The sequence below is a fragment of the Frieseomelitta varia genome, unplaced genomic scaffold (genome assembly GCF_011392965.1).
Source record: "Frieseomelitta varia isolate USP_RPSP 00005682 unplaced genomic scaffold, Fvar_1.2 scaffold_649, whole genome shotgun sequence".
NCBI lineage: Eukaryota > Metazoa > Arthropoda > Insecta > Hymenoptera > Apidae > Frieseomelitta > Frieseomelitta varia.
In genome coordinates this window covers 15,311-36,262 of record NW_025110422.1, presented here as the reverse complement: position 1 = coordinate 36,262, position 20,952 = coordinate 15,311, and the positions used below count along the sequence as shown (strand labels likewise).

The 20,952-nt window shown below is 33.3% G+C and overlaps 5 protein-coding genes across 7 annotated transcripts; 4 read left to right on the top strand and 1 right to left on the bottom strand.

Moving 5' to 3' along the window:
• Nucleotides 1-1,914: 1,914 nt before the first annotated feature.
• LOC122534918 (prohormone-2-like) lies at nucleotides 1,915-5,369 on the top strand (the record flags this gene model as incomplete). The annotated part of the gene is made up of 4 exons (XM_043666000.1): nucleotides 1,915-2,016; nucleotides 2,106-2,188; nucleotides 2,271-2,518; nucleotides 2,859-5,369. Coding segments are annotated over 4 exons (520 nt in total), but the record flags the coding sequence as incomplete, so codon positions are not given.
• A 2,236-nt stretch (nucleotides 5,370-7,605) lies between these two features.
• On the top strand, nucleotides 7,606-9,281 carry LOC122534917 (serine/threonine-protein phosphatase 6 regulatory ankyrin repeat subunit C-like). The gene is made up of 5 exons (XM_043665999.1): nucleotides 7,606-7,740; nucleotides 7,825-7,957; nucleotides 8,512-8,782; nucleotides 8,856-9,053; nucleotides 9,116-9,281. Exons 1-5 carry the CDS (start codon nucleotides 7,606-7,608, stop codon nucleotides 9,279-9,281), a joined length of 903 nt encoding a protein of 300 aa, XP_043521934.1.
• Nucleotides 9,282-10,116: 835 nt separating this feature from the next.
• Nucleotides 10,117-12,215, top strand: LOC122534916 (mediator of RNA polymerase II transcription subunit 19). Its single transcript, XM_043665998.1, has 5 exons — nucleotides 10,117-10,226; nucleotides 10,418-10,647; nucleotides 10,738-10,894; nucleotides 10,978-11,077; nucleotides 11,155-12,215. The coding sequence occupies exons 2-5, from the start codon at nucleotides 10,461-10,463 to the stop codon at nucleotides 11,437-11,439; spliced, it is 729 nt and encodes a 242-aa protein (XP_043521933.1). The 5' UTR covers nucleotides 10,117-10,226; nucleotides 10,418-10,460; the 3' UTR covers nucleotides 11,440-12,215.
• Nucleotides 12,216-12,444: 229 nt separating this feature from the next.
• LOC122534924 (RNA-binding protein cabeza-like) lies at nucleotides 12,445-17,686 on the top strand. Of its 3 annotated transcripts, none has more exons than XM_043666007.1 (8): nucleotides 12,445-12,594; nucleotides 13,281-13,634; nucleotides 13,711-13,783; nucleotides 14,874-14,902; nucleotides 16,316-16,449; nucleotides 16,632-16,981; nucleotides 17,069-17,326; nucleotides 17,400-17,686. In XM_043666007.1, the coding sequence occupies exons 1-8, from the start codon at nucleotides 12,582-12,584 to the stop codon at nucleotides 17,437-17,439; spliced, it is 1,251 nt and encodes a 416-aa protein (XP_043521942.1). In that variant the 5' UTR covers nucleotides 12,445-12,581; the 3' UTR covers nucleotides 17,440-17,686. The 3 variants fall into 3 exon arrangements, with proteins under 3 accessions (XP_043521942.1, XP_043521941.1, XP_043521943.1); XM_043666006.1 differs by having other exon boundaries at nucleotides 14,871-14,902; XM_043666008.1 differs by lacking the exon at nucleotides 14,874-14,902.
• A 111-nt stretch (nucleotides 17,687-17,797) lies between these two features.
• Nucleotides 17,798-20,922, bottom strand: LOC122534925 (probable Bax inhibitor 1). Its single transcript, XM_043666009.1, has 4 exons — nucleotides 20,719-20,922; nucleotides 19,795-20,096; nucleotides 19,354-19,679; nucleotides 17,798-18,112 (listed from the first exon to the last, which is right to left on the bottom strand). The coding sequence occupies exons 1-4, from the start codon at nucleotides 20,763-20,765 to the stop codon at nucleotides 18,077-18,079; spliced, it is 711 nt and encodes a 236-aa protein (XP_043521944.1). The 5' UTR covers nucleotides 20,766-20,922; the 3' UTR covers nucleotides 17,798-18,076.
• Between the last annotated feature and the right edge of the window lie 30 nt (nucleotides 20,923-20,952).

The following is a 20,952-nucleotide window of genomic DNA, read 5'->3' as shown; positions in this document are numbered from 1 at the left end:
AAAAAAAAAAAAAAAAAAGAAAAAGAAAGGTTTGAAAGCAGGCAGTTTTGCATATCGTGTATTTATTTCTACTTTTTTTTTTTGGTATAAAAGGCAACTTTCGCGACTGATTGATTCTCGGCAGTAAACTCGCTGCCATCGAATCTAATAATTCCGCAATATTTCCAATTTCCTTGGCTGTCAATTAGGAAAGGAGGAAAAATTCCGCCGATATTGCGAAATGTTCATTCGATTGAGAAACAGTGTCCTATTTGATATTTCATCCGATTTTCAACAAATACGGAAGGTAGAGAGCAGAAAGTTCAACAATAAATCTTAATTAATTTATTAATTCTCAGTAACGAGGGGAAGATCAAATTTTAGATGTTCCTACGACGTTCAGTTAATTAAAATTTCCGATCGATGTTCGAGGTAACAAGCTTAACGATCAAGAAGAGTAATAACGTGGTACGTACATATACAGCACGAAGTAAAAGTTAGACTTCGAGAAAGAATTTTACAAACTTCCACGACGAAAGTGATTGCAGCGTCAGCTGAAAAATTTCTCCAATAAACGGCTCGGTGTTCACGTGGACGTGCGAGCTCTCTCGCGCACGAGCGTGCGAACGCACGCGTATATGTATGTGCACGATTTGGTGCAGTCATCGAGACGTTCGATACTCGTGACGCAATACGGTAGCTTTCCAAGAGAGGGGTGGGTCCACGAAAATCTGAATGGAAGCAGCTAACATGCGAGAACTAGGTCAGGCTTGACTATTACTTGACATATCGCCAGCCAATCAGCTGACGAGGAATAGATTCTTTAGTTAGCGCCGACGCTCTCACGATGTGCATAATAATTCAACGGAGCTCGCCCCCGGAATTTATATTCAACCGGCGACACGCCCCTGCGATAGATACTACCGTTACGGGGGAACTTATGGAATAAAAGTTCACGTTCGATATGCGAATCGTGGAGCTGGAAACTATCAACTTTTCGAGCGGACGTTCTTGAAAATTGTGATTTCGTCCCTTTCGAATGAAAGTTGATCGACGTGAAAATTTCGGACTAATTTGTCAGAATAAATTACTCGTTCCTTTTCATTTGACTGCTTGCCCTGTCAACTGATTGCGGACCATAACGAGTGACCAGGCCGTATATAATACAATAACTCGTCGCTTTCTTTTTGAACTCGTCGGTGTGATATCACTGGATAAAAATTATTGAGAAGTAATGAATTTATTATTTGTTTTGCCTATTTCGTTTTACTTAGATATATATTTAAAACTGTGAAAATATTACGTGGCACGTCATTCCAGAGAATATTCGTAGTACGTTCCGTAGCACTCTTCCCGTTTCTCGTTATCTTAGACGAACGTACCGACAAAGCTAGCGGAAGAAAAGATGAATGAAACCACCTGACGAGTGAAATCGTTTTGGCATATGACCGGCCAATCAGCTGATGATATTAACCGGTCGTTTATCGATCATCCGCAACAGAGCGTGCACCAAGCATGCTCGGCGGACCTGACCTAGGACAAATCCTCTCAGCGCAAACGCGTACAATCTTCCTCTCACACATTGGTGCTTTAATATCGTCCTTTTGTTCAGCCAGCCGTTTTCATTTCAAATATCTCGCGTGCAATGATGCCGTGCGCGCGCGATCGGGTTACGCGCGACAAATCCAGTTTTAAAACTCGAGCGGCAATAGAAAATCGATATTATTCAGAAATACGAAGCTCAAGTGACTGTCGAAGTTATTCGAATATCAACAAGAACTTTATCTGAATCTTCCATACGTACATCAGATTTTGCAGATTAATTTCTTTCTTTCTTTTTTTTTTTTTTTTTTTTGCTGTTTTTGAACAATTTGAATATATATAAATAAACAATAACTCAAAGAAAATTGTCACCTGATTCTTTTGAATTTTCAGCGTGCCGATTTATCCGGAGCCACGATTCAAGAGAGAGTTAGACATCGATCCGCAGGACGTTCTAACTCTCCTCTCTCTCTGGGAAAACGAACGCCACAAACGGTAATAACGATCACGCGTTAACGTGCCGTTAATTGCAGACAGTCGATGAATATTCAGAGTCTTAATTCAGTTTGAATATTTCCTCGTAGGAACTGGCATAAATACATAAACGACGAATATGAAAATGTCGACGACGAGGAAAACCTTCTCGAGGAAGAAGATCCTCGAAACAGTAAGTCAAAAAAAGAAAATTTCCTAATTAAATACATTGACGTTGCTTTTGATACAATGCCGCAAATTTTCACTTTGCACAGTTATTCCGTGGATAGACTCATCGGTGTATCCGCCTCGACATTACAACATAGATGCTCTGTCGCCGTCAGATATTGGAATCGTTCGCACTCATCCATCCGGCTATTACGAACAATACGAGAATCAGTATGGGCAACAATACGACACGACTTCTCAATACAGTGGCCCTCAATACGGTCTGGTTTATCCTCAACAGACTTACTACAACACCCCCGAGAAAAGGTTCATGATCTCTAAGAAACGCTCGCAGGTAATTCATTCGACCGAGTCCTGAAATTTAACCACTTGCGCTGGCAACTGATTGCGGACCGTAACGAGTGACCAAACCGTATACAATAATAATTCGTTGCTTTCTTTTTGAACTCGTCAGTGTGATATGAAATTATTGAAAAGTAGTAAATTTATTATTTGTTTTGCCGGGGTTATACTTAAATATACTTAAAACTGTGAAAATATTGGAATATTGGGACAAAAAATTCTCGACGTGCACGTCGTTCCAGCGCAAGAGGACTAAATTTGTCAATTTAACGTCTAGTGAGTTGCGAATAACGTTGAAAAATCTTGAGGATGTTTATTTAACTTGTTTGCAGACGTACGATCCTTACTCCAGCGCGGCTCAGTTCCAAATAAGCTCGCAATCGCGCGGATATCCTTACCAACACCGTGTCGTCTATTAAATCGATGCCAATCGACACCGGTGGACAGCAACAAAATTAACAGGAAATTGTCGAGAACGTATTTGATGGAAGCCGAAGCGAATAACGCGGGAAAGAGGATAGCAAACTGACGTTTTCGGACTCACGTATACGCAAAGGGAAATCAATGAAGAAATTTTTGCGCTTTCTTGGCGAACGTTCCCTCTCCGACGTCTCCTTTATTTGGCTATTCTGTCTTTGTTGTTTAACACAACACGCTACGCGCTCGAGAAACGAACTAAGTAGTCGTTAAAGACTACCAACTAGTCTTAAAGACTACTTTAAGAAACACGGTGCTCAGAAAGACTATTCATAATCTTGCTGAAGAGACAATAGCCCCTTTGATTAACGTTTTATTCGTTTAGTCAACGACCAGCGAAACGCGTAACAAGAAGAAACTTGTGTAATCTTCTTCTTCTTCTTCTTCTTCTTCTTCTTCTTCTTCTTCTTTTTTTTCAACATCTTTCGAAATCCTTCAAGAGTACGGTAAAGAAGTCAACGAGGTACAGACGCATTTCTGTCTTCTGGCTTCGGTATACTCTTGTACTTTTATGAAACTTTGGAGCTTCTCTCGCGCGCAAGAAAAAAAGTACGTAACTTATTGTTAGAGAGCCTTGGGCGAATCGCGCGACGACTGAAATCGTTGAGAACAATCGTAAGTAGTTACTCGAATCAAATTATCCCCAGGCTTGGTTCGCGACACTTCTGACTGATTAAAAAAAGAGAAAAAGACGACGAATAGCTTTTTTCCACGAGTTAGCACGAAGATAGACGTAGCATACCGTTTGATAGAGATAAACGTAGCAGGAATGAGAAAATGATCGGCGTGAAATGAAAAAAAGTGGAACGATGGTTTTAATTCGGTGGCGTAGAGGAAGGATAGACGATATCTTTAGGAAAATTTAAAGTGAAAGACGATGATGAAGAGATGTAATTTTATAACTTTACCATTCGTTTCGCACTTACGAATATGTACACTCCCAGACAAAATGATAGCACATGCGTGCTATATATATATATATATATATCTTTAATTTCAGAAATAAATTGGAAACGTAGCAAATGGTATGTGAATGTGACGACACAGAGAGAAGGAATCTGTTCGTTCTAGCTACTATTCATAATATGCAGAAGAAACACACACGTAAATACCTTGAGTAAATAAGTAAAGCAAAACAAAAGCAAAATAATCCAAAAAATATCCAAATTTAATAATAAAAGAAATTAACACGCATATACATATTTACTATTGGTCTCTTCATCAAAGAGAATTTTATGTTTTAGCCTAATAATCAATATTTTATAAATAAAAAAAAAATATCAGTTTTCCTTGATCATCTGACATGATCAGAAACTGTTAGAGAGACACATGCTATCTACAAAAATGTGGCAGCATTGAATAAGCGAAGCAATCAAATAAAAAAGAATGAAACAATCTATCTCAGGATAATAAAATCAAAAGTCTCTGTAAGTCCTTACCAAGCCAGGTATTGTTCTTCGATATTTATGCTTCTTTTATATTCTATGGTAACAACAGTCTTTTTTACCAATAGATCCTTTCTCCGTATGTCGTCACATTCATTTAGTATCTGTAAATGTGCTATCATTTTAGTGTATATATTGTTATAAATATATATACCTACACGTGTAATATGTTGACGAAAAATGGACAAAATACCGAAGTTCGATCAAGCTTGTTCACGCAACTATTGTATTGTACTTCATCTATTTAGTTTATTTTGCAAGAGGCAAGAAAGAAATATAATACGCAAAAACGGAAAATCAAAGATACCGAAGCACGATGTATATTGAGTACTGAAAATACCAGTTTGAATCTAACGAATATCGTCGGAATTACAATTAAGGATTACAACAACATATCTTCTATTGGATATATATTGGATTCATACTTTATATTCGACGTGCCGACATGACCGATAATTCTCAACCTCCCTTGCCCTTGTTACTTTAAAATCTGATCGTCAATTAATTTTTCTAGCCGTGTACAAATTGTAACAACCGTGATAACGTTTGTCGACAACGGATGTATTGATGAGTGTCAACGCATATCTCGATGATGTTCACTCCTAAATAACTCTCGGAAATAAAAATTTCACGACTCGATCGCAATCCTCGGCCATTATCGCCGATTAACGCTTGTCACAAGGTGGCGTTAATAGAAACTAAACAATATTGTATTTAATTAAGAATGTGCTATCGTGAAGATACTTGCACGTTCGGCAGAAATTAACAGAAGGCAGAATCGAGAGAACATGCACGAGACTCGTCGGGTGCGTGAAATTTTTCATTCTCATCCTTTGCTGCGAATGTAAAGTGTGAAGCACCGTTATACCGATAATCCATCGTCTTGCCATTGTCAACAAAAATAAAAAAGAGAGAGAGAGAGAGAGAGAGAGAGAGAAACACAGAAAGGAAAAAGAGAAAAAGCACGTAAATGTGTCTAAACAAACTATACCGAATAAAAAACATCCAATGTTCTTCTCGATCGAACCAAACACGGCCTTCCATAGAGCAAATGTTTCGAGGAGACTGAGCAATTTTTTTCTTTTTCGTTCCTTGTCGTTTGATCAGTGCATATGCTTGAATACGCGTATATAATAATATAATGTACGATATTTTAACAGTAGAGAAGGGGAAAATCTAACGGACGACTGACCGATCAATCGGGCCCGCGAGACGATCGGCACGAAGAAAAATCTTTTGTGACTTGATGCTATATATATTTTTGACGATCGTTTAGCGTGTAATTAGAATTACGTAGACTAAGTAAAACAGGAGGGAATGATTCAGTATTTATTACCTATTGACATGTAATTAATGTTATAGATAGTGAAAAAAAAAAATATCAATTATACAATAATTGTGTATAATTAAAGGAATGTCAATCAATCGGGGTTTGGGTTTCATTGATACGCCGTGATGTTTCGCGATCAATCAAAAGTGTTTATGTACTTGCTTTGACGAGGATTTTGTTTGAAAAGTAGGTATCTCCGTACCTGTACTGTGTTTTATAGCTACAGCTTTTCTCCTGTTATTGAAACAAAACGATTATCTCGAAAATATTCTAATTAAACTGTAAAGCTGCAATTGCGAGAGATTTTTCGTAATAAAAGAAAGAGAGAGAGAGAGAGAGAGAGAGAGAGAGAGAGAGAGAAAATAAAGTTAGACTTGTTTAATTTGTAACGTGAAGGGAGGTCTCGTTTTGTTTTTAGAAAGCCTACTGAATCATACAATGTTGCTATATTCTTACTACAAATTAAACTTCAGACTGCATATTTTTTTACAATAATGATAACGAGCTGCAATGGTAACGTTGTCACTAGAATATCAGAGGATTCTTTCTATCGCTAGAGTTCTTACACTGAGCGCGGAACCATTTCACAGCTATCTTTTAAAATCGATGAAAAGATTTTAATATCGGTCGAAGGATCTAGTCAATTGTTACTATACGATATTAAAAATGATAATCATCCTAAAATTTTTCTTACATTTAAGCTATTTTTTAACGCATATTCAGGTCTAACGCGTAGAGAGGAATGGAAACGATATTTTGATGAGAAATTAAGAAAAGAGATCCTGAGATCTACTAAAAACTCCTTGTTATCGATCTTATAGAAATATATTCTAACATTTTGAACTGTAATGTTAACATTTGGAAGAAAAATATATTCATATTTTTGCTTGTGAAAAAGAAATTTATTATAAATTTGGATATCACGATCTATAAAGAAAGATGATAACGATAATACTCGATAAAAATTGTAGCAGCACGTGTGTACGTATCCTGGAAAATATGCCGCGAATATGAAAATTTCTTTCGATGTTAATGATATTCCACCGATTGCTAATCGATTATGCGAATTACTGTAACTGTATAAAACAAAACTGTATCAACTGTGTTATTTTAAAATGGATATTATATCGCATATTATATCGTATAAAATACATCATATAAACATTCAATTATACGTACGTGTGGATTTTTAAATCAAAAGAATTATGTCACTCAGCGTCGTAAGGATTTTTCAAACCCATGGTGCTTTTGATTGAACAATAATGCATTATTGTAATGAAACTAAACTATGAAAGAACAGAACAAAAAAATAAATAACTATATTCTACTTATAAGCATTCATCTTGGAACATCTTTCTCATACGTGCTCTTCCTTTATTTATAATCCTTTCGTGTCCGACATTTCGTATACCTATTTACAATATCGAACTTTAATAAACTACAAATTTGACTAATTAAATAAATAAATATATTGCAGTTGAAAATTTTTTTAATGCATTATGCCTTCTTTACAAAAGCATCATGCCCCTAATAATTTTCTATTATCTGCGAATCGAAAGTTTGGTCCTCAAAAATTTACCAACGACATAATAACAATGCAACATGCAACAAGTTGTAACTAGAGATAGAACACATTACATTGCTTGATACAATTGTAATCGTTTAAAATATTGTACCGATATGTTGAATCGATAATAGTAACGCTTTCAAGTTTTTGAGCAAAAAAAAAAAAAAAATACATTGAATATTGAATGTATCTTGTGTTTTGTTCGCGTTGCTGTTAACCTTCAAATTATTTTGAGCATCGTTAAATAAAAATTATAATAAATGAATAAGAAACGTCGCATCTTAATAATCGATCCCGCAAACTCGCCAAAATCGATACAGAGTAATCCTGATTGGAGATTATTGCTAGCTTGCAGCTTTCGCCACGTGCCTATGGCAAGAGAAGCCCTCTCTCAAGTATAAAAATATTCTTCAACACCGATTTTGATTAATAGAAATTAATTAGTATCTAATACGAATTTTATAGACGTTTTTATTTAGGGCGCGAACGTCAATTGTAGAAGATTTGATTATTTAACTCCTCTGCATATTGCGGTTCAACATAATGATACTGAACTTATTCAATTGCTTTGCAATCAGCCATCTATCAACACTGAAGCAAGAGTTATTGATGGTTTGTTAAATCGAATTAACGCCTTGTACAAAAAAGCAAGATCGTAGAAATCTTTCTACCTTCTCTTTTTTTTAATTTGCGCCATGTTGTAATAAATACACTCCTAATTTTATTCAAATTCATATTTTTAAGAACATTTTTTTTTAATTAAAAAAAACACTGTATTTTGGATATTTTACATATTTTTCCGCACTGTGTGCATTTTGTGAAATTTTGCGCTTTAAAATTTTATATAAATGCAGAAAAGACCGTAGACTACGGATTTTTATGCATTCATAGGAAATGTTAGTATGCAGAAATATAATATAAAATAAGGACAGAGAGATTGTTATAACATTCAGCAGCAGAGTTTTTTTTCTTTAATTAAAATATTTTTTATTCAATGAATTTAAATATATCTTTAATTCTTTAATTATAAATTAAGATAAAATTAGAGTAATTGTTTTTCTTTAATTATATTTCATTTCGTGAAAATATGAAATTGCATAAAGATCTAGACATTGACATATAATCGATCATGAAGAATTACACACTTATATATTCCTATTACATAGGATTAACACCTCTTCATAAAGCTACATTCCTCGGACATAAAAATGCAATTGAAGAGTTACTTAAAAACAATGTCGTGATTAACTGCATAGACAATTTAGGCAGATATCCTTTGCATTATGCAGCTCTTCACAAGGATACGGAAAGTGCCTCCTTGTTATTAAAAAATGGCGCAAATGTAAATGTTTACGATGATTTTCACGAAAGCCCTTTATACACCAGCGTCATACGAAGACCTTTTCTTCCTATGATTGATTTACTACTATCCCACGGGTAAACGTGTAGAATCGATTTGAAAGGATTTGCATCGTTCAATTAATAAAATTTTAATAAAACTTTCTCGCAGCGCTACTGTCACATCCGGACCAAATCAGATTTCATTGTGTCTACTTCTCGAAGCTACCTTGTCTGCACGGAGCGCATCGGACATAGAAATACTTGATCTTTTGTTTCGAAAAGGTGCAGATGTAAATACAACGGATCTTATCGGTTTACGCACGCCATTGCACATAGCAGCTATGACAGGAAATTCGGAAGTGATTGTGTAAGTAAATGTGAAATTAAATAAATACTTGCTGAATTAAATTCTAAGTGTTGGAACTACAGTTACCTCATTGTGAAAGGAGCAGATTTAAATGGGAAAACTAGAGCCGGACATACGCCGATGGATATAGCTTTAATGTATCGCAATTTCGAAGCTGCACAATTAATAGATTTACTTTCGAAAGAAGTAAAAATACATAGGACATCGAGTATAATTAATTTTGATTAGATATATCTGCGAATGATGATTTTCGCGATATTGGCCTATTAATATGATCGGGAAATATTAAAAATAAAACGAGCTTTGCAAGGAATTGAGAATAAAATAAATTTTTTTAATCAATTGTATTAGCCTTGTCTAATTTGAAACGAATGAAGAAACTACTTGCAAAGGGGGGATTCGTTTCGGCATACTAAACTTTACAACTTTACTAAAAAGTAAAAATTGTGGTGCGACCAGAACAAACAAATTCGTTATCATTCAAAAATACATATTTTCGTGCACCCAAAAATTTCAAGCTCGTCAGAATGGTATCTCGGACTCAATCCCGGTATCTTTCTGATACACCCATAAATACATAATATAAAATGGAATAATTTTAAATACTAATCTCGTGTTTTGGAATCTGGAGATACTACTTGACAACACCGTAACGGACTTCACATTTTACTTAATTATTTTACTTGTATCATTTTACCTGATATAGTTTTCCAATTCACTGTTGTTTCAATCACATACTTCATTTGTGTTTAAGCGTAAAGTGCGCTAAAAAATTAGTGATTCTTTTCTAGTCGGTCTTTTAAGCTCCTATTTCATGTCCGGTCTATTTTCTATCTTTAGTCAATGATGATGCAAAATAGAAGTAACATCCAATGTATTTTTTGTATCACATGTTTGGGGATGGGGTCTAAACTTCCCTTACTATTTCCATGTCACATTCTACTGTACCGATTTAGGCAGGTTTTGCACTGCAGCGCTACTAGTAATAGGAATTAAAATCGGAAAATATGGCCAATGTTGGCATTGTCTGTGATATCTATTGTGTTCTTAGTTAATGGTAAGAAATCAAATGTGTAATGAGACAAGATGTTAATAAAACTATCACTTAGCGTCTTATTTAGTTTATGGAAAAGTAGATTACGGTGATATTTTAAATGTGTAATGTTATTACAGGTATTTTGTAAAATTGAGTTGAAGGAAATCACGAAAACATTAAACATATTGTAGACTGAACATGTGATTTATTGTTATGTGCTTGTTGTACATTTTATAATAGCACTGAGTTGTTTAGATTGTAGTACACAGTGTAAACATACATTAGTTAACCAAAGCTAACTTTAACAATCGTACATGCTCTCTGCCAGGGCTTATTAATTGTAGTGAAGGTGCCATGAAATAAATTAAAGGATGATGATGGGCGATCAGTTTCGTAGCAAAGTGGAGCAATATTCACCAAAGTCATCACCCAGGGGTGCACGATCCCCTGTTGTTTCGCGTCAAGATTCAACAGGGACTCTTAAAACAACCATTTCCCTGGGTAAAAATCCTTCCATTGTCCATAGTGGTCCATTTTACTTAATGAAGGAACCCCCAGGTATCAATATTTTGTACTATTATGTTATATCATATTGTTGTAATCCATAATTATAAAATATATGTATAATTTGCCATTGAAATTGTTTAGGAGAAAGTGAACTCACTGGGGCAACAAACTTAATGACCTATTATGGACTAGAACATTCTTATAGCAAATTCAGTGGGAAAAAATTAAAAGAACAACTTTCATCATTTCTACCAAACTTACCTGGAATCATAGATAGACCTGGACATTTGGATAATAGGTATATTAATGTAATTTTTTGTATATCATATGATTAATATACTTGACATATCCTAGTATCATTATTGCAACTTCATATTTCAGTTCACTAAGGTCTGTAATTGAAAAACCTCCAATAGGAGGAAAAGACTTAATACCACTAACCAGTGTTCAATTAGCTGGTTTTCGTCTACATCCTGGTCCTGTAAGTAAATGTGATTATAATAAAGACATTTATTAATCAAAGTATACAAGAACAAAAAGCATTTATGTATTTTTTAGTTGCCTGAGCAATATCGTTATGTTAACCAAGCTCCACAAAGGAAGCACAAAAACAAACATAAAAAGCATAAGCATAAACCTGGAGAAGTACCTAGTGGTCAAGAGGCAACAACTACGGACATTGGTGGTTCAGATACCCACGAGAAAAAGCATAAAAAGCAAAAACGACACGATGAAGAGAAAGAGGCTAGGAAAAAGCGTAAGAAAGAGAAAAAAAGAAAAAAACAGAAACACAGCCCCGAATATAGTGGTGGTTTAACACCATCTCAACATTCCAATTCGTGATCTTCAATTTCACCTTTTCTATTTATATCTAACTTTTGATTTAACATCACAATTTTTATTGCAAATACTAAATTTATCTTTTTCGTTAAGTTAGTTTATCTGAGATCGCTTAATGAATTTCATTAGAATTATCTGTATACATATCTTTTCTTTAGAAAGAATTTTACAATCTTAAATTCGAAAGAAGAATGCCGAAAGTTTGAATATCAAAAATTACATGTGATTTTTGATAGTGAAACTTTCGGCATTCTTCTTTCGAATTTAAGATTGTAAAAGTCTTCTTTTTTTTTTTTTTTATAAGATTGTATACTATTACCATGTATTATAGAACCAATGATGTGTAGGAATGTATTTATATTTACAAATACAGGTATATGTATAATTTGTATTTGCACATGTATCATAACATATTCGACTCATTGAGACAGTTTCTTCTCGCAAGTAATTCTTTGTAATTTCAACAATAGTTGTTTTGATACGAAAACCACGAACTTTTCTAGATAGGAATGAATTTAGTTTATTAATAAATTATAAGATATAAATATGGATGAATCAGTAGTATGAAAACACAGTGTATTACTGTTGATGTAAATATATATATATTGAAAAAACAAAACGGTAGGAAATTATAGAATATCACTGTATTGAAAATGTTTTTTATGACAATTATGAAAATACAATGTTTACGAACAAAACTGAAATTGTGCATTGTATTGAGAATTTAAAATACATGTAGTATTATGATAAAATTAATAAAAAAAATTGTGAAATATAAAGGTTTCCTTTGTACTTTCTCTTCCTCACCAAATTCCCTAAGAAATGTATCGAAAGTATTTTTTAATCGGGAGATGTCTGATTAAAAACTTAATTTTGGAAATATCGTTTTAACAATGAAATATTTACTAAACAATTGTTTCAAATTTGAATTTATAGACATTACTACGTAGTCAACTGACTATTTAAAATTCTCGCAGCTAACAGTGCCATCTATTACAGAAGACTTCCGGCTTGTATAGTCAATATCCGGTGGTGATATACTAAGTTCTATCGTTGAACGTAGACTGTTCGGGTCGTTGTTGAAAAATCGCTTCATTCCCGCCATTACGTACCGAGTGGGAATTTGATTACCGAAGGAAGGCACGATGACGGACAACCGTAAGTAGAAAAATTTCGAATTTTCACGTTGAAATCTACAATTTACTTTATAATAGAAAAAAATTGATCCTTTTATTACTCCGAAAAGAATTTCTTAAATAACGCGTGTAGCGCTATAATTCGTATTGCCACGTTTGAAGTTTCTTCTGCCAATTTAATCTAACTTATAATGCATTATCAAAGCCAAATTAATCAATGATTGTACATAATTACATAAAAGGATGGACCAGAATGGAAATTTTAGTGATGTTCTCTGTTTCTCTACATCTTCACGTAAATTTATTGATCGGCATTCCAAGCGTCTCGGCCTACTTTTTTTACTCCATTTTGTACAATTTGATATGTAAATGCTACTCCTATAATTAGTATTCGTGTAATTTTTGGAACATTTCGTCACAATGTGCACTATCCTGCATATTTTTTTTTAATGTGTAGTTATTCTGTAATTGATAATACTAAATCCCCATTACAATTGCGATTGAAGAGTGCTTAATTATATCTTGAAGTCGAGAAAATACAAACTACGAATGTTTCAAAACACGCCTTTATAAGAAAAGGTGTCAAATAGAAATAAATTTCAAAAATATAATTTTCATTTAAGACATCACTTAACATCACAGTATAATAATTAAAATTTTATGCTGAATTCTATAATAATGGTTAATGCGTTTTTACATATGTTTTAGAGTATTCAAATTACCAACAACAGGGGTATAATCAGTATAATCAGCCACCACCTTCTGGTGGTCAAGATACTTCATACCCACCACCATCCAGTGGTGGTAGTGGTGGTTACAATCAATATAGTCAACCACCACCAAGTAGCGGAAGCAATTATGGCAGTTACAACAGTTACAATTCCAGTAGTGGCCAAGACTACAATCCATCACAAAGTCAAAGCAGTTACCAGACTTATGGTAGTGGAGGTTCTGGAAATAGTGGTGGCAGCAGCAATTATAATAGCAGTTATGGTCATGGAGGTGGAGGTGGAGGCAGTGGAGGCTACAGCCGTAATAGTTCTGGTGGAGGCTATGGTGGAGGTATTTTAAATATTACAATTTAGATAAAGTATAAATTTTTACTTTCAAGATATAACATATACATGTATGTACCTAGGTCAAGGAGGAGGCGGTGGCAGTAGATATGGAGATCGTGGGGGATACAGTGACCGCTCTGGCGGTAGTTACAAGTAAGTTTATTGTTTGTACTATTTATACATATATATATATATACATATGCGTATGCATATACGTATATAATAAAGCGAAAAAAACCATAAGGTCAATAAAAAAAAGTTGAATCATATATCAACAATATTAATCAGTGGAGAGGTAAATACATTCATGAAGTAAACAAGGTATGAAATGAAATTCTTATGACAATAATGAAATTGAATTGTTGTCTCTTTACAAATGGCTTTATGCCCATTGGGCGTTAATATGTTTGAAGTGTGCCTACAGGTTTAACACAGGTATAACTGGTAAAGGTAAAAAACAGGTTGTATATGACAAATGACGTAATGTGGTTGTAATGTGTGGTACATATTGATTTTATATCATTACAGTAAGTGATGACACAATGTGTATACATAATGGTTTTGTATTGATTATACCTGTAAAGCAGTTTAAACTGCCACTGGGGCCACTGTTGTCTGAATAGGGTTATTGAAATCGACTAGACAATTGAAAGACGTTTAAAGTTCCTTTTAACAGATCGCAGTTTATACTATAATAGAAATAGTATTATTATATAAGTTGGAGTTTTATTGAATATATCAGTGTTTCTTTAATACATTTTGTCTATACTTCGTAGTAGGATATTAATGTTGTACTAACATTACAGTTGTTTATCCAAAATAATTCATAATTTTTTATTCCAACTTTTACTCTACTGGTTTTATTATATATATGCTTCAAATGTTAATGAATATTTAGTAATCCTTTATCAATAAATTCTCAGATAGAAGATTCATGTACATTCGACGTAAATAGGATAATCTCTTGCACAGGATTGTCTTGACCAATTTATTTCTCTCAAAGTTATTAATAGTAGCTATGCAGAGAAAAAATATGATTTTTGCATGCTGGACGTAACGGACTAACATGACGGTACACAGGACTTATATTTAGTATTAAGTAATATAGTGACCACAGACATTTAGACAGTAGGTACATCAAGAAGAGAGGTGGCGAGCAGCATTTGATTCGCCATGCATCGATCGATCGATCAGTCTGTCCATGAGTCAACTCATTGGTATATCTGCTTCTGTGTTTTAGCAGTGGCGGTGGCCGTGGTGGTTATAACAAAGGTAAATGCACCAGACTGTCTGTACTAGTCTGGTGCTATTCAAGCTTTCACTCTAATATTTAAAATTTAAATACTCGGTTACTCGTATTATATGAAAGGGCTGCTATACAACATTGTTAGGGATTCAGTTTTCTCTGCCAGAATTTAGCAGTGTAGCTTTAAAAAATACTGTAGCTATAAAACATGACAATGTTACTGCAGCATGATAAAGGCTGCTCTGATCACCAATTGCTTTTTCCAGTGAAAATAAATTTTTATGGGATTAATTTTTTATGCGTTTCTATATATTATATATAAAATTGAATAACTAAGATCACAAAAATTTGAAGTTTATTAAATATTAATTTGAGGTGCAAATGCGCTATGCGCTTTGAACATTAAATCTCGTTTAATTATGTATGAAAATGAACAAGTGTATATATAAGTTGTTATATAAAGAAAAATTTATCTTCAATCAGTATTTGTGCTGCTCATGCTCCATCTATTTTAATATTTTAAAACATCCCCGGATAATAAGCATATATAAAAGGCAGCTGGTGAATTGGGTAAATCCCCAAAAATACAATATAGGGAAATGGTAAGAATAAAAATAATGTTGCAGCCCTTTTGTATGTTAAGCTGCAACCTTGTGTTCTCTACATATTGTTATATGCTACTAAGAATTTTAGGCCAATGAGTACTAATATTTTTGTTACTGCACGGGTCAAAGAGAAAAAAAATACCTTTGAATTGATAACTTTATACTCAAGGTATTGAAGATAGGTATATGTAATAATAGTGGTATAATAAATGAACAAATTAAGAAAGCTCAAGTGTTATTAAGAAAGACATATCACTCATAGGCAAGAAAAAGATTTGTGTATTCTGAAACGAAAACTAATGTCAAAGTAATTGTATGTTTTTCAACATACGTAAATTACAAAATTCCTGGTATATAATGCAACAAAAGAAGTTTCTTTTCACTCGGAAACACATTATTTGTGGGTAATGGTTATTAAACAAAATAAGAGTTGTTATATTTTCACTGCTAGAATAAGTTATAATTTCTAAATATATTGGTAATGCTTCAAGAAGAAAGAGCAACAAAATATTTTTGCTTGAAACAATAGTACTTAAGTTTACTTATTATTTTAAAACGATCTTAAAGATAAAATGTGCATACATTGGGGAGAGATATTTGTAAGGGACTTAATTGTAATACAAAAAAATTATAATAGATTAAAGTTCCATATGGTTTGCAAAATTTCATTCCTCCAATGTCTACTGTGTTATTAGCTGTTTTTAACCCGATACAAAAGTTTTCCACTTGTTAGCTTAGACTTGAGTAGGTTTAGGGACAGTAGATTTGCAAGTATCATTCCTTACCTCAAGGAGTATCATGCTAGGCGAAATGTTAATTTCTATTAAATTGCAGGGGGCTACGGTGACCGTGGTGGTGGCAATGATGGAATGGTTACACAAGAAGATACAATTTTTGTATCTGGTATGGATCCTTCAATTTCGGAAGAAGAAATTTGTCAACACTTTGGAGCCATCGGTATTATCAAAGTAAGTTTAATACCTTACTATGTATATACATATCTTAATACCTTATATGTATATACATATCATGGTAGCAGGTTTACATAGCAGCAAGTTTAATACCTTACTATGTATATACATATCATGGTAGCACACGAAATACATTATATAAACAAATAAATAAATCTAGTATCTTTTAATATAAATAGCATGATAAGCGAACAGGAAAACCTAAAGTATGGATGTACAAAGATAAAAACACTGGCAAATCTAAAGGCGAAGCTACCGTTACTTATGATGATCAGAATGCTGCACGTTCTGCGATAGACTGGTTCGATGGAAAAGAATTCAAAGGACGAACTATAAAAGTACAAATTGCTCAGCACAAAAGCAACTGGCAAGGTAATCGTAGTGGTGGAAGTCGCGGTGGGGGTGGCCGAGGTCGTGGAAGCGGTGGTTTTGGAAGTCGTGGCGGTGGCGGTGACAGAGATGATCATCATCATCGAGGTGGTGGAAGTGATGATCGACGTGATGGAGGTAGCCGTGGAGGAGATTGGAGGTACCATTAAATTTTTTCTCTAACAATACATTTACTGTACTATATAGGTAAGATATTTTATAAATAACTTATTTAATATATTTAAAGATGTCCCAATCCAGAATGTGGCAATACAAATTTCGCATGGAGGGATCAATGTAACCTCTGCAAAAGTTTAAAACCACAAGGTGCTGGTGGTAGCAGTGGTGGTGGAAGAGGAAATCGTGGTGGAGACCGAGGTGGTCGAGGAGGCTTCAGAAGTGATAGAGGTGGTCGAGGTGGTGATAGAGGTGGTCGAGGGGGCTTCCGTGGTGGAGATAGGGGAGGAAGAGGTGGACGAGGTGGTCCGATGAGAGGCGGCGGAGGGTTGGTTTTTATAATTAACTTAACTGTGTTGAATGAAAAATAACGAATTATTAATTTCTTTTTTTTATTTTAGCCGAGGAGATAGAGATAGAGATCGCCAGCGTCCTTATTAAGTACAGTCTGAAAAGTGATGTCACTTGTTGACGTATGTACACAGTTTGTACACAATCTCTTGACGTATGTACATTTGTCGTAAGACAGAAATCATATTACACTCCATTATCATCGATTTGTTTTCTCATACATTTTTTATATTCACAAAAATCGATGCGTGACGTGTAATTTTTGTGTTTTATATACGTATGTAAATGATAAACATATGTGTAAAGTTACATTTTAATAAATAAGACTTTAAACCTATAACACTGACTTCTATATCATTATTTGCATTTACAAATACCATCCTTAGAAATAAAAAAAAAAAAAAGAGAGTAGAAACGCTGGGAAATTTTGTTTATTGAAAGATAAAAATATAGTACAATAAATTTATATCTATTAATAGTATACATGTATATAAATCTAATAGATAATTGAAAAAAAAAATAAAAACTAAGTAATTCGAAATAAATACATTGCGTTTTTATGACCAATGCATTTCTAAAAATTTTCTGATGTAATGATAAGCTGCATTATTTAAATTTATTTTATCATAGTAAATATACGTCTTACATATGAATAGATAGGATGAAGACCTCTAGTTCATGGATTTACTTGAATGGTATGATATTTTACAACTTCCTTTGCTCCCATTTAATCTCTGCGTTTACGTTGATCTTTTGATATTTCCTATAATGAATAAAAATAAGCACATATTAGTAAATTATACCATGCGATAAGGATGATTTACTGTGATGAAATAAATGACACCGATATATATATAAAGTGGAGCAAATAAAATGTTACAAGCTTTCTCTGAAACCATTGTAGATATCGACTTGAAATTGTTTCTTAAATGTTAATAAAAATGAATGAACACTGTTTTTGTTTTATAAATACAAATTCGAAATGTTTACATTCGGAGAAAAGAAGCCAGACAAATGTTTATCCTTAGTATTGGGTTTCAGATAGGACGCCCAAGAGAACAATTTCTGAAGAGATTCACTTCGAATTCATACTTGTAGAAAAAAGATAATGTTCATTCATTTTTATTAACATTTAAGAAATGCAATAAAATATGTTAAGATAATATTTGAAGCAGAATAAATTTCTTTGTTATCTTTTGACCTACATGGAACTCCCTCTGCATAAGATATTATCCACTATAACTTCTTAATTCACAGGACAAAAAAGAAGATCGCTTCAGATAAGAATTGTTAGATTTGATAAGATTTTTATGAATATTGAATATATTATTTCATATATATATCATATAAAATGGGAGTGGCACTCTTTCCATGCCTAAAAACTCATTCCCAAAATATCTTGTACAAAATGTTAATCGCATCATTCAGCACCTTAAAATTTCAAGTTGATATCTATAATGGTCTCGAAGAAAACATTTTGTAACACTTTATCTGCTCTCCGTAATGTGATAATTCTGAATGAAAGGAAAGAGATTACATGTTTAGTTTGAAAAACTGATTACGACTAAGAAGTAATTCTTAGTATGTATATACGTGAAATTTGAGTTACTATATCATTTATGATAAGAATGTGTGTTATATGTATGAATATTTCACATATTAAACATGGTCGAAAAAGATGAAAGTTGTAGAGTCATTAATGTAAAAATAGAGTTAAAATAATTGAAAAAAATCTTGAATTATTATTTCATTTATTACAAGCTATAACTGTATTCTACGATCTATTGATTCTATTCGTAATCCACGTAATATACATTCTTAACATGTAATGCTATGTAACTCAAATCTCATTTTCAGAATTTTTCTTCATTTATAATCAGTACTCTAAATTAAACATTCGATTATTTCACATTCACTTCATCATAGTAGCTCATACTTATCAAACATTTGAAAATTTATATTTCATATATAGAATAATATTTGCATGTATGATGTGGTTTTTACCTTTTGCGTGAGGATTATGAGGAGGTAGCGGAAAATACCAATGAAATCTACAAATAGATCTAAAGAATGTAGAATGAAATCTTTGCTGCCCATGTGGTATTTTTCAATAATCAACTGCGTATCATAAATAACGAAACCGCACATTAAAAACAGTCCAATGTACAAATGGGCTTGGTAGAAGAAAGACCAGCGTAATAATAGATTCACGAATGAAAACAGAACCATAATATTTAGCAAGCTAATTAAGGTACCACCAAGATATAACCAACGTCCTCTTTCAGCCAAAAGAGAGGAAATACTAAATGACACAAATACAACAGTTGTTCCTGAAAAAATAATAATATTATCAAGTACAATTTTTATGATAATCTGATGATCAGAAAACGAATTACCATTATTATCTATTATTCTTAAAGATAAATTTAAATTACAATAACTTACCAACCAATGCAGTTACAATAATACTTGGATTAATACTCATAACCAATTGAAGTAAAGGACCCAAACCAAGTCCGGAAAAGAATGCAAATCCCAAAAGATAACTAAGTCGTAATTTTTGATTTTTCCCGTTGTCTGGTGTACTGATCAAAGCAAACAGCAAACCCAATGTACCAAGAGTTGTTAACAAATTAGCTTGCAACAGCTCTGAGTACATGTGAACATAAACTCCTGCGGTAGCGGATAGCGTTGACATGGACAGACACCCGTAGACATTTTTCAAGTGTTGTCTAACGGGAGGCTCCCTGCAATTATAAATTTTTCTCATGTTTTCTATATATTTTTTTATATATTTTACATTCACAACGAAAATTATCTTGCGATATTGCAACAAGAATAAATTTAACAATATAAATGAAATTTAAGAACAAAGTGAAAGCTAATAAGTATTAAAACTAGTATCAGGAAAGAAGTAAAAACTATTTGTGAAAACAAGTGTAGTTGCAACTTCACGCTCGATGTAACTAGTAACACGTCATACATCATACTATGCTCGCAAATAAAGTTTCACTACATAAAATATTCACATTAATGAAGTTCTCGAATATACATATGTATATGTTCGAAGGCCACGCAACGTACCAGTAACGTAGATAACGAAAAAACGCATATCACGTTAATTGCTTTTATTCAAAGTTGCGTAAAAAAAAAAAGAAAAAAAGATTTTTATGAAACATTTCTTTACAACAATTTCTGATTTGTAACATTAATATACATATAGCTGTATTTCAAAAATCACGAGATAGATACAGCTATGAGAAATCAACAAAGAAGAGAAATAAGAAAGTTAGAACGACGATGATGAAAGTGTCGTTTCAGAGGAAATGCTCGACATTCGGCAAAGGCTGTTAAAGAAACAGTACTCACAGTCTCTTGGTGAAAGAGTTTACAAATGTATTTAATACCGCCGCCATAATTTCGTTCGCTTATACAGATTATATATCGGAATTCAATACAATACGCCAAGCACTATTGTTTTCCAGCTAATGTTCTTGGACAAACTGGGAATGATCATAAACTCTAGAAGTCTCCTTCCCCTTGGACACGTCAGTGATATTTCTGTGCGTAAATTTCGTCGACACTTCCGATTGGTCGACGCCT